Source organism: Callionymus lyra, chromosome 15 (assembly GCF_982586985.1).
Source record: "Callionymus lyra chromosome 15, fCalLyr1.hap1.1, whole genome shotgun sequence".
Lineage (NCBI taxonomy): Eukaryota > Metazoa > Chordata > Actinopteri > Syngnathiformes > Callionymidae > Callionymus > Callionymus lyra.
In genome coordinates this window covers 6,561,239-6,577,371 of record NC_141832.1, presented here as the reverse complement: position 1 = coordinate 6,577,371, position 16,133 = coordinate 6,561,239, and the positions used below count along the sequence as shown (strand labels likewise).

General features: G+C 45.1%; 1 protein-coding gene across 1 annotated transcript in view; it reads left to right on the top strand.

Moving 5' to 3' along the window:
• Nucleotides 1-16,133, top strand: part of LOC148064677 (NACHT, LRR and PYD domains-containing protein 3-like) — a 28,010-nt gene that overhangs the window by 2,961 nt on the left and 8,916 nt on the right. Inside the window, exons 8-11 of the mRNA XM_087810182.1 lie at nucleotides 21-1,815; nucleotides 9,815-9,988; nucleotides 12,057-12,233; nucleotides 14,055-14,228. Of these exons, the coding sequence (XP_087666308.1) occupies nucleotides 21-1,815; nucleotides 9,815-9,988; nucleotides 12,057-12,233; nucleotides 14,055-14,228 (2,320 nt within the window). The remainder of the gene's footprint in view (nucleotides 1-20; nucleotides 1,816-9,814; nucleotides 9,989-12,056; nucleotides 12,234-14,054; nucleotides 14,229-16,133) is intronic.

The following is a 16,133-nucleotide window of genomic DNA, read 5'->3' as shown; positions in this document are numbered from 1 at the left end:
ATGTGACTTCTCTTCTTCAGGAAGTCGTGCTGGAAAGCATCAAAGACGACTGAAGAGGAGCCTGAAGAAGAAGTTCCACAGTGTGTCTGAGGGGGTCGCTAAAGCAGGAAACTCTGCTCCTCTGAATCAGATCTACACGGAGCTCTACATCACTGAGGGGGGCACAGACCAGGTCAACCAGGAGCACGAGGTCCGACAGATCGAAGCAGCCACCAGGAACCAGACCAGACCAGAAACCACCATCAGAACAGAAGACCTCTTTAAAGCCTCGCCTGAGAGAGAAACACCAATCAGGAGCCTGCTGACGAAAGGCGTGGCTGGCATTGGGAAGACCCTCCTGACACAGAAGGTCACTCTGGACTGGGCTGAAGACAAAGCCCACCAGAACTTCCACCTCATGTTTCCTTTCACCTTCAGAGAACTGAACCTGCTGAAAGAGAAGAAGTTGAGTTTGATGGAACTTGTTCATCTTTTCTTTCCTGAAACCAAAGATCTCATCAGTTTTGAAGGACTCCAGATCCTGTTCATCTTTGATGGTCTGGACGAGTGTCGACTCCCTCTTGACTTCCTCAACAGTCGGGTCCTCACAGCAGCTACAGAGTCCACCTCAGTAGACGTCCTGCTGACAAACCTCATCAGAGGGAATCTTCTTCCCTCAGCTCGTCTCTGGATGACCACACGACCTGCAGCAGCCAATCAGATCCCTCCTGGGTGTGTGGACATGGTGACAGAGGTCAGAGGGTTCACTGACCTCCAGAAGGAGGAGTACTTCAGGAAGAGGTCCAGTGATGAGGAGCAGACCAGCAGCATCATTTCTCACATCAAGAGGTCACGAAGCCTCCACATCATGTGTCACATCCCGATCTTCTGCTGGATCATTGCCACAGTTCTGGAGGACATGTTGAAGAGAGGAGAGACAGGACAGCTGCCCAACACCCTGACTGAGATGTTCATCCACTTCCTGGTGGTTTTGTCCAAAGTCAAGAAGATGAAGTACCATGGAGCAGCTGGGACAGACACAGTTTGGGATCCTGAGAGCATCAAGATGATGGAGTCTCTGGGAAAACTGGCTTTTGAGCATCTGAAGAAAGGAAACTTGGTCTTCTATGAATCAGACCTGACAGAGTGTGACATCGACATCACAGCTGCTTCACTTTACTCAGGAGTCTTCACTCAGATCTTCAGAGAGGAGAGAGGACTCTACCAGGATCAGATGTTCTGCTTCATCCACCTGAGTCTTCAGGAGTTTCTGGCTGCTCTTCATGTTCACCAGAACTTCATCAAGTCTGGAGTCAACTTGCTTGATTCACAACAACCATCCAGACTATCAAGAATGTTTAGAAACAAACTTCCAATCAAAAGGTTCTACAAGAGAACCATCAATGAAGCTGTAGAAAGTCCAAATGGACATCTGGACTTGTTCTTGCGCTTCCTTCTGGGTCTTTCTCTGCAGACCAGCCAGAGTCTCCTGACAGGTTTGTTGACACAGACAGAAAGTAGCTCCTGGACCAATCAGGACACCGCAAAGCTCATCAAGAAGAAGATCAGTAAGAATGTGTCTCCAGAGAGAATCATCAACCTGTTCCACTGTCTGAATGAAGTAAAGGACACTTCTCTGGTGGAGGAGGTCCAACAGCAGCTGAGATCAGGACGTCTCTCCACAGATCAACTGTCTCCTGCTCAATGGTCCAGCCTGGCCTTCATCTTACTGTCCTCAGAGGAACATCTGAAAGTGTTTGACCTGAAGAAATACTCTACCTCAGAGGAGGTTCTTGAGAGGCTTCTGCCGGTGGTTCAAGCTTCAAATGAAGTTCTGTAAGTGGATCATTGAAACATCTCTGATATGAACCATGAATGTTTGATTTCCTTCTTCATTTTATAGAGATTTTAGATCATTTTAGAGAAACTCCAACTTCCTTTCTCTCTTCATCATTTTTTTTCACGTTGTTTTGTAAATCCATCATTTTCTAAAGTCACTTTTTGAAACAACATCAACTTATATTTGAATTTCATGAGCAAACACTTGAACATGTGTCGTGGACACAAACACACAAACAGGGAATGAACAACTGTATGTTTCTCCCTCAGGCACAGACAGGGTTTATTTTAGGATTGTCCCCAAAATCCAGCGTGAAAACTGAACATAAATGATGAAGAAAATGAAAAGTTGAACCAGTGTTAATAGAACAGAAAATAACATTCAGAAACAACCTCCTTCAAAAATAGTCTCCAAACTTGACAATGTGAAGCAAACATGGGAGAAGAAGTGAAGGTGAATGTGACGGAGGATGATTGACACTCCATCTGTGTCACAACATAGATCCACTGGATCCAAAGATGGAGAGAATTCACCTTGAATTTTCTAACTGTAAACATTCAAATGAAGACAACAATGTTGAGAGAGTGCAGGAGTGTGAGTGACAAATGAAAGTTACATATGTAACTACGGTTCTATGAGTCCCGGATGACCGCCAGAGGCGGTGCTTCAAGCACTGCATGTATCCATCTTGCGCATGCGCAGTTCGAGTTTAATACCAACAAAGTCACCTGTGACCCCTGATGACCCGGAAGGGTATATCTTCCGGTGACATCAGAGGATCTGTTCCTGCAGAATCTTCTCGCGAAATCACAAGGATTCTGAGTGACAGAACGCTCTGGCGGTCATCCGGGACTCATAGAACCGTAGTTACATATGTAACTTTCGTTCTATTTCGTCCCTACTGACCGCCAGAGGCGGTGCTTCAAGCACTGGATGACCCATAACAACAAGGTCACAAAGAATCCTAGTACATACACCTCATTGAGGGGAAGCAACAGAGTCGGGCAACCGGACCACACCTCATGGATGAGGAGTGGCGACGTTCACCCGATAGAACCCGAAAAGTGCTTGGTGAGGCCCATGATGCTGCCTCACAGATGTCCCCTAGGGGTACCCCGCGTAGGGCTGCCCATGACGTAGACATCGCTCTGGGAGAGTGGCACCTCACCCCGAATGGCAGGGGGTGACCACTTCCTTTATATGCGTGGGTAAACACATCCACGATCCAGTGAGAGCACAGCCTTTCCTAGGGCCACCATAGCAAATGAGGAGCTGGTCCGACCGTCTTATACTTGCGGTTGCAGCTACATAGGTTCTTAGAGCCCGCACAGGGCACAGCAGTCCAAACGCGTCTTCCCCTTCCGGGGGAATAAGTTGTGCCACTTGAATGGGACGGTTGAGGTTTGATAATGACAGAACCTTTGGGAGAAAAGCCATATTTGGCCAGAGGGTAACCCCTGAGCAGTCTGAGCTCCACCGCAGACATGACTCACTCACAGACAGGGCATGTAGTTCCCCGATACGCTTCGCTGAAGCAATGGCAAGGAGAAAAGCAGTCTTAGCAGAAACCCACTTCAGCTCTGCCTGAGCCAGGGGTTCAAAGGGAGGCAGACACAAAGCTTCGAGCACCAGGTGCAAATCCCATGCTGGGGGACGCTGTGTGCGTGGGGGGCGCAATCGCCACGCGCCCTTTAGAAAGGGGGACACTAGTCTGTGGGACCCCACTGTGTTATTATCTACCCGAACATGTCGTGAGGAAATGGCTGCCACGTATACTCTCAGTGTAGCAGGAGACCGGCCACTGTCCAATAGTGACTGGAGGAACTCCAGAATCTTTGGGACTGAACAGTGCACAGGGTCCTCACCCCTGTCTGAACACCATGCAGTTAACAGTTGCCATCTATTTGAATACTGCAGCCGTGTAGAAGGCGCCCTGGCGTTTAGTATAGTGTCGCAGACAGCATCTGAACACTGCGTCAGAAGCGGGTTGGGCCCTGCAGCGGCCAGACCCAGGTTGCAGGTGAAGAGGGTCGGGACGCCAAATCTGGCCCTCTAGCTGAGACAGGAGATCCTTCCTGTCGGGGAGGCGCCATGGTGAGCTGTGGCAGAGCCTGCGCAGCAGTGGAAACCATGTTCTCCCTGGCCAGAAGGGGGCTACCAACAGCAGCCTGTGACCCTGATGGAGGACCCCCTGTAGTGTTAAGAATATCAGAGGGATTGTAGGGAAAGCATAGAGGAGATCTTCTGGCCAGTCGTGCGATGGGTCGACTGCTCTGTGGCAAACAGATCTACCTCTGCTCTGCCGAAGATGTCCCAGATATTGAGCACCACCTCTGCATGAAGCCGCCACTCCAATGGAGGCTTGCCTCGAGAGAGCAGGTCTGCGACCTGACTCTGGTCCCCGGGCAAAAAACATTGCTCTCAGGCTGGCCAGGCGTGGAGCCGCCCACAGTAGGAGGTCCCGGGATGCTTGCAACAGCTGTGCAGACCTGGTGCCCCCCCTGGTGGTTTATATGCGATACGGTCGACACATGTATGACCGCACAAGCACATGTTGCCCTCTCAGTAAGGGAAGAAAGTACTGCAGGGCCATATACATAGCTCGTAGCTCTAGTACATTTGATGTGCTCCGAGCAATCTCGAGCAGACCACAGCCCCTGGGCTGTATGGTTTGCCAAACTGCACCTCACCCTGAGGGGAGGCGTCTGTTGTGATGGCCTCTCGACGGAATGCAACCAAACCCATCTGCACGCCTTGGAGGAGAAAGGTCTCTCTCCACGGAGCCAGAGCAAGGAGGCAACGGTGTGACACCTTGAGTCTCCTGTGCCGGTGCCACCTGGCATCCAAGTGAAAGTTGTTCAGCCACCTCTGAAGGGGGCGTAGCAACAACAGCCCCAAAGGGACCACGGTGGCGGCAGCCGTCAGTTTGCCTAGGAGTCGCAGAAACTCCACGTAATGCAGCCACATGCCCCTGCAGAAGAGGGAAGGAGGCGGAGGATGTCGTCCACCCGCTGTGGTGAAGGGCAGGCTTTCATTGAGACTATATCGAGTGTCATCCCGAGAAAAAATGTGCTCTGCTAGACTAGGCAACTCCTTGAAGAGTTGACCCTGAGAGCTAGTCGAGACACATGAGAAAGAAGGCTTGTGGTGTCCAGGGTCACCCGAGACCGGGACAGAGCACAGATAAGCCAATCGTCTAGGTAGGGCAGAATCTTCATGCCCTGCGACTGCAGGGGCGAGAGGGTTGCCATCACAACCCTGGTAAGGAGCCCGTGGCGAAGGGAGAGGCCGAACGGGAGCACCCTGAACTGAAAATGACGTCCCTGAAAGGCGAACCTCAGGGACCGTCTGTGGTGTTGTGCTATGGGCACATGAAGTAAGCATCCTTCAGGTCTACTGAACTAAGCCACTCCTCTCTGGAAACAGCTCGCAGAACCTCTGCAGGGCTGAGCATGTGGAATTTGAAGGCCTTCAGGAACTTGTTGAGTCCCCTCAAGTTGAGGATAGGATGGAGTCCGCCATCTTTCTTGTTACCAGAAAGTAAGTCGAGTAGACCCCTCCTGGTTGTAACAGGGGATCTATCTGCTCGATTGCACCCTGGTCCAGGAGGACGGACACCTCCTGGTTGAGGGTTTGGGCTTTGCCGGGTCGTGTATGATGGTCATCTTGACCAGGCCAACGGTTGGGGGCCGGCGTCGGAACTGAAGTTGTACCCATTGGTCAACTGCTGAGCAGGCTGTGGACCTGTTGAGTTTGTCTGGCTTGGACAGTTCTCTCAAGTGCCTCTAGCGCGGCAGGTCCAAAGAGTTCCCCCCGGTTCCACTGGAACACTGCGGAGGGTTCTCCCGCATGCCTATGCAAATTATGGACGAAGCATCCAGTGGAGTCTCCTGTAGGGATGCTGATAAAGCAAGCACCAGGTGGGGCATAGAGTTACCTATGTGTCGCATTCGTGCCGCTGCCTCATAGGCTTTGGAGAGCAGCTATTGTTGGCTCAACCGCTGGTATGCGGCCCAATCCAAACTTGGGTGCATGCTGCCTGGCTGCCCGGCTCCGGCCGTCTGAAGTTGCACGAGAGAAGGCTCTGCAACTCCCTCAAATATTCGTCAGATGGAGGCACAGTAAAGTTGGCGGGAGCTGATCCGCGCCTGAAGAGCACTGGCCGAAGCTGGCTGAGCCTGCGGTATATCTAACTGCAGGCGAGCCAGGGCCGTATGAATGACAGCCCCGTTGAGCCGTCTTCAGAACCAGCAGTAGAACTGTGGGCTGAAATACGGGAACCTGCCACGGAGACGTGGGAGGCTACATGCCGTGGCACCACCTCCTCTCCATATTCGGCGAAGTCAGTGGCTGAAGCTGCCATGGGGATTACATCTTCCTCCGGTACCAAGATGGCTGGAGGAGGAGCAGGATCACCCAACTCTCTTTCCCCGGGCATGAAGCTGCAGTTCATACAGGGATCTTCTGACAGACCTTCCCTCAGATGCTCGAGACCAAGGCATGAGGGACACATATCATGGCCATCCTCAGGCTGCAGGGAAGCCAACAGACTGAGCAAGAGTGGCCGCCAAGCATGTTAGCAACGAGCAAAAGGCCACACAGAGAAAAAACAACAAACGCTGGGAGCGGGAGCGAAAACACAGCCTTCACCAACGAGTGTTACACATATGAGATAGAATTATCACAAACGCTGGGAGTGGGAGCGAAAACAGCCTTCACCAACGAGTGTCACACATATGAGATAGAAGTATCACAGATGCTGGGAGTGGGAGCGAAAACAGCCTTCACCAACGAGTGTCACACATATGAGATAGAAGTATCAGAGATGCTGGGAGAGGAAGCGAACACGCAGTCGTCACCAACAAGTGTTACACATATGAGATAGAATTATCACAAACGCTGGGAGCGGGAGCGAAAACACAGCCTTCACCAACGAGTGTTACACATATGAGATAGAAGTATCACGGATGCCGGGAGAGGAAGCGAATACGCAGTCTTCACCAACAAGTGTTACACATATGAGATAGAAGTATCACAGATGCTGGGAGAGGAAGCGAACACGCAGTCGTCACCAACAAGTGTTACACATATGAGATAGAAGTATCACAGATGCTGGGAGAGGAAGCGAACACGCAGTCGTCACCAACAAGTGTTACACATATGAGATAGAAGTATCACAGATGCTGGGAGAGGAAGCGAACACGCAGTCGTCACCAACAAGTGTTACACATATGAGATAGAAGTATCACAGATGCTGGGAGAGGAAGCGAATACGCAGTCGTCACCAACAAGTGTTACACATATGAGATAGAAGTATCACAGATGCTGGGAGAGGAAGCGAAGACGCAGTCGTCACCAACAAGTGTTACACATATGAGATAGAAGTATCACAGATGCTGGGAGAGGAAGCGAATACGCAGTCGTCACCAACAAGTGTTACACATATGAGATAAAAGTATCACAGATGCTGGGAGAGGAAGCGAACACGCAGCCGTCACCAACAAGTGTTACACATATGAGATAGAATTATCACAAACGCTGGGAGCGGGAGCGAAAACACAGCCTTCACCAACGAGTGTTACACATATGAGATAGAAGTATCACGGATGCCGGGAGAGGAAGCGAATACGCAGTCTTCACCAACAAGTGTTACACATATGAGATAGAAGTATCACAGATGCTGGGAGAGGAAGCGAACACGCAGTCGTCACCAACAAGTGTTACACATATGAGATAGAAGTATCACAGATGCTGGGAGAGGAAGCGAACACGCAGTCGTCACCAACAAGTGTTACACATATGAGATAGAAGTATCACAGATGCTGGGAGAGGAAGCGAACACGCAGTCGTCACCAACAAGTGTTACACATATGAGATAGAAGTATCACAGATGCTGGGAGAGGAAGCGAATACGCAGTCGTCACCAACAAGTGTTACACATATGAGATAGAAGTATCACAGATGCTGGGAGAGGAAGCGAAGACGCAGTCGTCACCAACAAGTGTTACACATATGAGATAGAAGTATCACAGATGCTGGGAGAGGAAGCGAATACGCAGTCGTCACCAACAAGTGTTACACATATGAGATAAAAGTATCACAGATGCTGGGAGAGGAAGCGAACACGCAGCCGTCACCAACAAGTGTTACACATATGAGATAGAATTATCACAAACGCTGGGAGAGGGAGCGAAAACACAGCCTTCACCAACGAGTGTTACACATATGAAATGGAAGTATCACAGATGCTGGGAGAGGAAGCAAATACGCAGTCTTCACCAACAAATATAAAAGAATCTACTTCAGTAGCTGAAAAAACAGCAATATAAATGTCGGGAGAGGGAGCGAAAACACTGCCGTCACCAAGAGAAATCGAAATACAACCAAAAGCGATTACAACAGGTTGTACTGATATATAAATATTTAGTGTACAATGTTGGGAGAGGGAGCGAAAACACTGCCGTCACCAAGAAATCAAAAGTACAACCAAAGTGAGTACAACAGGTTGTACTGGTATTCATTGAATATAAATATAGAGTACGATATCGGGAGAGGGAGCGAGTACACTTCCGTTCACCGAAATAATCAGAATACAACCAAAAGCGAGTACAACAGGTTGTACTTATATTCAATGATATATAAATATAGAGTACAATGTCGGGAGAGGAAGCGAGTACGCCTCCGTTCACCGAAATAAATCAAAATACAACCAAAGCGAGTACAACAGGTTGTACTGATATTCAATGATATATAAATATAGAGTACAATGTCGGGAGAGGGAGCGAATACACTTCCGTTCACCGAAATAAATCAAAATACAACCAAAAGCGAGCACAACAGGTTGTACTGATATTCAATGATATATAAATATAGAGTACAATGTCGGGAGAGGGAGCGAATACACTTCCGTTCACCGCAATAAATCAAAATACAACCAAAAGCGAGCACAACAGGTTGTACTTATATTCAATGATATATAAGTATAGAGTACAATGTCGGGAGAGGGAGCGAGTACGCTTCCATTCACCGAAATAAATCAAAATACAACCAAAAGCGAGTACGACAGGTTGTACTGATAATCAATGATATATAAATATAGAGTACAATGTCGGGAGAGGGAGCGAGTACGCTTCCTTTCACCGAAATAAATCAAATACAACCAAAGCGATTACAACAGGTTGTACTGATATTCAACGATAAGAAAATTGGTACTCAGCCAAACGATGACGATCTCCGGAAGTGTCCACGGCAAGCCGCTACAACTTCTCCGCGTCAAAAGTTTGTTGCAGTCTCTGGAGGGCGAAAGTTTCGCAGCTCCGACAGAAGTCGCGTGACTACCGGCAACGAAAGAGCTAGTCCTTGAGCTAGCTCGGTGACATGCTACTTGCGCAGCGAGAAGATGAAAAGGAACAGATCCTCTGATGTCACCGGAAGATATACCCTTCCGGGTCATCAGGGGTCACAGGTGATTTTGTTGGTATTAAACTCGAACTGCGCATGCGCAAGATGGATACATTCAGTGCTTGAAGCACCGCCTCTGGCGGTCAGTAGGGACGAAATAGAACACACACACATTGTTTGAGCTTGTATTACCTGCAACACCTTCACACTCACACCTGACACTGTTATGAATAATAACTTTGTAAACCTGTTCATATTGAATTTAAGGTTAAAAAACAAATAGAATAAATTGACTGAAGTGAATCTTCACGATTGAATCAGTGTCTTGATTAAATTGAAGATATTTTTACTCTGGAAAAGAATTAGACACAACAATTGAGAGAAAACACACAAAAACACTGAGATAAGTAAGTGAATAGAAAAAGAATCAATGATGTGTTATTATGATCAACATACATGTAACAACCTTTTATTTTCATTTGTCCTTGTTGTTTGTTTTGTGACTCTTTTTATTTTTCCTTATGTTATCTTGTGTTTGTTTCTCATATAAACACAAATCAATCCTCTTGTTGACGACACTCGTCTCTTTCACAGGCTGAGCGACTGTTTCCTGTCAGAGAGAAGTTGTTCACTTCTGTCCTCAGTCCTCAGCTCTCCGTCCTCTAGTCTGACTCTACTGGACCTGAGTCACAACAAGCTGAAGGATCCAAGAGTGGAGCTGCTGTCTGCTGGACTGAAGAGTCCACACTGTCACCTGGAGACTCTCAGGTCAGAACATCATGTCTTCAGCTTCAGAACATGTGAAAGTCAGAGGTGAGACTCCAGAGAGTCAAAGTTGAGTCTCCAGTGAGTTCTTCAATGAAGCAGATGATTCTAAGTGACCTCAGTCTTCAGCAGGTTCTACTTGAACTTGATTTGTTCTTCTGCTGGGTCGTGCTGTTCAGTATGTTGACACATATTTACTGATCTCAGATCCATTCAAACACATTTGATTCTTAGACTTTTGAACTCTTGTGAGATAAACAGAGAGGAAGTGGACTTTCAAAATAAAACTAAAAACGTTTCACAATAAAATAAATAACATGAACACATGAACTTAAATCCACTGCAAACTTCAAAATAATACAAAGAATATTCAAAGTAGAAACAAGTTACGACAACAGTTAGTCTGAAGCTAAAATGAAAAACACCTGATGATTCAATGAACTCATGACTTGTATGAAAACCATTAGATTTTCACTGATTATTATAAAACATTGAACCATCAACATAATCCTGTCAATCAAGTCTGAAGCCATGTTCGAGTCTCTAGATCACATGTGTCAAACCGGTCCAGCAAAGGTTCAGGGTGGTGAAGGTTTTTGTTCCAACCAGTCAAGCACATAAAGTTGAACCAATCAGGCGTCTGAAGACAGTAATCAATTAATTGTCAGTCAGGTGTTGCTTGTTAAGCCGACACCTGATTGGTTAACTCATGTGTGCTTGACTGGTTGGAACAAAAACCTGCACCACCCTGAACCTTTGCTGGACCGGTTTGACACCCCTGCTCTAGATGAACCATCTATAGGAGATTCACTCAATAAAGACTCACAGCATGGATCAGTGACCAGAAGATGATTTGACTTTAGACTCACTAAAATAACTGAGTCGACGCTCGAGTCACAAATGACTCGTCTGGGTCGACTCTTGAGTCACAAATCACTTAACCAGGTGCAGTAGTGAGTCACTATTCACGAGTCCCAGTGTACTGGAGTCACAAATCACGAGTCACGAGTCTGATAGGTGCGACCAGAGTTGGACTCGAGTCCAAGTCGTCGACTCGAGTCCATCTCTGCCAAAAGTATTGTCTTCAAACATGGAAGATTGTTTCAAATATCAATGAAAGGTGACAGTAAATCCTGGTTTGACCCTCCTAGGCCTCCATAGTCAAACCTGGAACTACAGAGAAATCATTTGAAACCTGGAGATTTAAAGGAACGACATGTTTGAACAATGATGGAGGAAAACTTTGAAGACTTTAATAAATGTTCAAAAATATCATTAGAAAATAAGAAAATGGCAAAACATCTTCAATTGAAACATGTTTATGAATCATGAATAAAAAGTGTCACCAGATGGAAACAAACTGATCCATATATTGATTGATGTCCAGAAACAACCTCCTTCAAAAATAGTCTCCAAACTTTGACAAATGTTTCAAAAGTTGAAACTAATTCAGTGCATGTGAAGCAAACATGGGAGAAGAAATGAAGGTGAATGTGACGGAGGATGATTGACACTCCATCTGTGTCACAACATAGATCCACTGGATCCAAAGATGGAGAGAATTCACCTTGAAGTTTCTAACTGTAAACATTCAAATGAAGACAACAGTGTTGAGAGAGTGCAGGAGTGTGAGTGACAAACACACACACATTGTTTGAGCTTGTATTACCTGCAACACCTTCACACTCACACCTGACACTGTTATGAATAATAACTTTGTAAACCTGTTCATATTGAATTGAAGGTTAAAAAACAAATAGAATAAATTGACTGAAGTGAATCTTCACGATTGAATCAGTGTCTTGATTAAATTGAAGATATTTTTACTCTGGAAAAGAATTCGACACAACAATTGAGAGAAAACACACAAAAACACTGAGATAAGTAAGTGAATAGAAAAAGAATCAATGATGTGTTATTATGATCAACATACATGTAACAACCTTTTATTTTTATTTGTCATTGTTGTTTGTTTTGTGACTCTTTTTATTTTTCCTTATGTTATCTTGTGTTTGTTTCTCATATAAACACAAATCAATCCTCTTGTTGACGACACTCGTCTCTTTCACAGGCTGATCAAATGTCGACTGTCAGAGAGAAGTTGTTCACTTCTGTCCTCAGTCCTCAGCTCTCCGTCCTCTAGTCTGACTCAACTGGACCTGAGTCACAACCTTGACCTGAAGGATCCAGGAGTGGAGCTGCTGTCTGCTGGACTGAAGAGTCCACACTGTCACCTGGAGACTCTCAGGTCAGAACATCATGTCTTCAGCTTCAGAACATGTGAAAGTCAGAGGTGAGACTCCAGAGAGTCAAAGTTGAGTCTCCAGTGAGTTCTTCAATGAAGCAGATGATTCTAAGTGACCTCAGTCTTCAGCAGGTTCTACTTGAACTTGATTTGTTCTTCTGCTGGGTCGTGCTGTTCAGTATGTTGACACATATTTACTGATCTCAGATCCATTCAAACACATTTGATTCTTAGACTTTTGAACTCTTGTGAGATAAACAGAGAGGAAGTGGACTTTCAAAATAAAACTAAAAACGTTTCACAATAAAATAAATAACATGAACTTAAATCCACTGCAAACTTCACAATAATACAAAGAATATTCAAAGTAGAAACAAGTTACGACAACAGTTAGTCTGAAGCTAAAATGAAAAACACCTGATGATTCAATGAACTCATGACTTGTATGAAAACATTAGGTTTTCACTGATTATTATAAAACATTGAACCATCAACATAGTCCTGTCAATCAAGTCTGAAGCCATGTTCGAGTCACTAGATGAACCATCTATAGGAGATTCACTCAATAAAGACTCACAGCATGGATCAGTGACCAGAAGATGATTTGACTTTAGACTCACTAAAATAACTGAGTCGACGCTCGAGTCACAAATGACTCGACTGGGTCGACTCTTGAGTCACAAATCACTTAACCAGGTGCAGTAGTGAGTCACTATTCACGAGTCCCAGTGTACTGGAGTCACAAATCACGAGTCACGAGTCTGATAGGTGCGACCAGAGTTGGACTCGAGTCCAAGTCGTCGACTCGAGTCCATCTCTGCCAAAAGTATTGTCTTCAAACATGGAAGATTGTTTCAAATATCAATGAAAGGTGACAGTAAATCCTGGTTTGACCCTCCTAGGCCTCCATAGTCAAACCTGGAATTTAAGCGAAAACATTTGAAACCTGGAGATTTAAAGGAACGACACATGTTTGAACAATGATGGAGGAAAACTTTGAAGACTTTGACAAATGTGAAAAAATATCATTAGAAAATAAGAAAATGTCAAAACATCTTCAATTGAAACATGTTTATGAATCATGAATAAAAAGTGTCACCAGATGGAAACAAACTGATCCATATATTGATTGATGTCCAGAAACAACCTCCTTCAAAAATAGTCTCCAAACTTTGACAAATGTTTCAAAAGTTGAAACTAATTCAGTGCATGTGAAGCAAACATGGGAGAAGAAATGAAGGTGAATGTGACGGAGGATGATTGACACTCCATCTGTGTCACAACATAGATCCACTGGATCCAAAGATGGAGAGAATTCACCTTGAAGTTTCTAACTGTAAACATTCAAATGAAGACAACAGTGTTGAGAGAGTGCAGGAGTGTGAGTGACAAACACACACACATTGTTTGAGCTTGTATTACCTGCAACACCTTCACACTCACACCTGACACTGTTATGAATAATAACTTTGTAAACCTGTTCATATTGAATTTAAGGTTAAAAAACAAATAGAATAAATTGACTGAAGTGAATCTTCACGATTAAATCAGTGTCTTGATTAAATTGAAGATATTTTTACTCTGGAAAAGAATTCGACACAACAATTAAGAGAAAACACACAAAAACACTGAGATAAGAAAGTGAATAGAAAAAGAATCAATGATGTGTTATTATGATCAACATACATGTAACAACCTTTTATTTTCATTTGTCATTGTTGTTTGTTTTGTGACTCTTTTTATTTTTCCTTATGTTATCTTGTGTTTGTTTCTCATATAAACACAAATCAATCCTCTTGTTGACGACACTCGTCTCTTTCACAGGCTGGACTACTGTCGACTGTCAGAGAGAAGTTGTTCACTTCTGTCCTCAGTCCTCAGCTCTCCGTCCTCTAGTCTGACTCAACTGGACCTGAGTCACAACGACCTGCAGGATCCAGGAGTGGAGCTGCTGTCTGCTGGACTGAAGAGTCCACACTGTCACCTGGAGACTCTCAGGTCAGAACATTATTTCAAACAAACACAAACACACACATGGATGTAAACAGTGAATGGATTCATGTTTCTTCATGAAACCTTTTTCACTCTGAGAAGGATTTGAATGACTTTTCCTCGACTCATGAACTTGGTTCTAGAAGTTGATATTTCATGAACACAACAGGAAGGTGAAGAATATTTCAAGTCACTCAACACAACACAAATCACACCACAAAACTCACACAACAAGAGTCACACACAACAAATCACAACACAAATCACACAACACAAGTCACACAACACAACTCACATGACACGAGTCACACAACACGACTCACACAAGTCACACAACACGAGTCAAACAACACGACTCACACAACACAACTCACACAACACAACTCACAAAACACGACTCAAACAACACAACTCACACAACACAGTCACACAACATGAGTCACACAAAAGAACTCAAAAGTGACACAACACAACTAACACAAGTCACACAAGTACACAACACAAGTCACACAACCCAAGTCACACTACACAAGTCACACAACACGAGTCACACAACACGACTCACACAACACAAGTCACACAACATAAGTCCCACAACACGAGTCACACAACACTACTCACACAACACAAGTCACACAACATAATTTGCACAACACAAGTCACACAACACTAATCACACTACACAAATCACACAACACGATGCACACAACACAAGTCACACAACTTAAGTCACACGACACGAGTCACACGACACGAGTCACACAACACAACTCACACAACACAACTCACAAAACACGACTCGAACAACACAACTCACACAACACAAGTCACACAACATGAGTCACACGACAAAAGTCACACAACAAAAATCATACAACAAAAGTCACACCACAAAAGTCACACAACAAAAGTCACGCAAAAAAGGCACACAACAAAAGTCACACCACAAAAATCACACCACAAAACTCACACAACAAGAGTCACACACAACAAATCACAACACAAGTCACACAACACAACTCACATGACACGAGTCACACAACACAAGTCACACAACACGACTCACACAAGTCACACAACACGAGTCACACAACACGACTCACACAACACAACTCACACAACACAACTAACAAAACACGACTCGAACAACACAACTCACACTACACAAGTCACACAATACGAGTCACACAACACAAGTCACACAACATAAGTCCCACAACACGAGTCACACAACACTACTAACACAACACAAGTCACATAACACAACAAGAGTCACACAACAAAAGTCACACAACGCAACTCACACAACACAAGTCAAATAACATGAGTCACACAACGAGTCAAAGTCGAGTGTGAGTGAAGTTACACAACACCAGTGTGAGTGGAGTTACACAACACCAGTGTGAGTGGAGTTACACAACACCAGTGTTAGTGGAGTTACACAACACCAGTGTGAGTGGAGTTACACAACACCAGTGTGAGTAGAGTTACACAACACCAGTGTGAGTGGAGTTACACAACACCAGTGTGAGTGGAGTTACACAACACCAGTGTGAGTGGAGTTACACAACACCAGTGTGAGTGGAGTTACACAACACCAGTGTGAGTGGAGTTACACAACACCAGTGTGAGTGGAGTTACACAACACCAGTGTGAGTGGAGTTACACAACACCAGTGTGAGTGGAGTTACACAACACCAGTGTGAGTCGAGTTACACAACACCATGGACATTGACACTCCATCTGTGTCACAACATAGATCCACTGGATCCAAAGATGGAGAGAATTCACCTTGAAGTTTCTAACTGTAAACATTCAAATGAAGACAACAGTGTTGAGAGAGTGCAGGAGTGTGAGTGACAAACACACACACATTGTTTGAGCTTGTATTACCTGCAACACCTTCACACT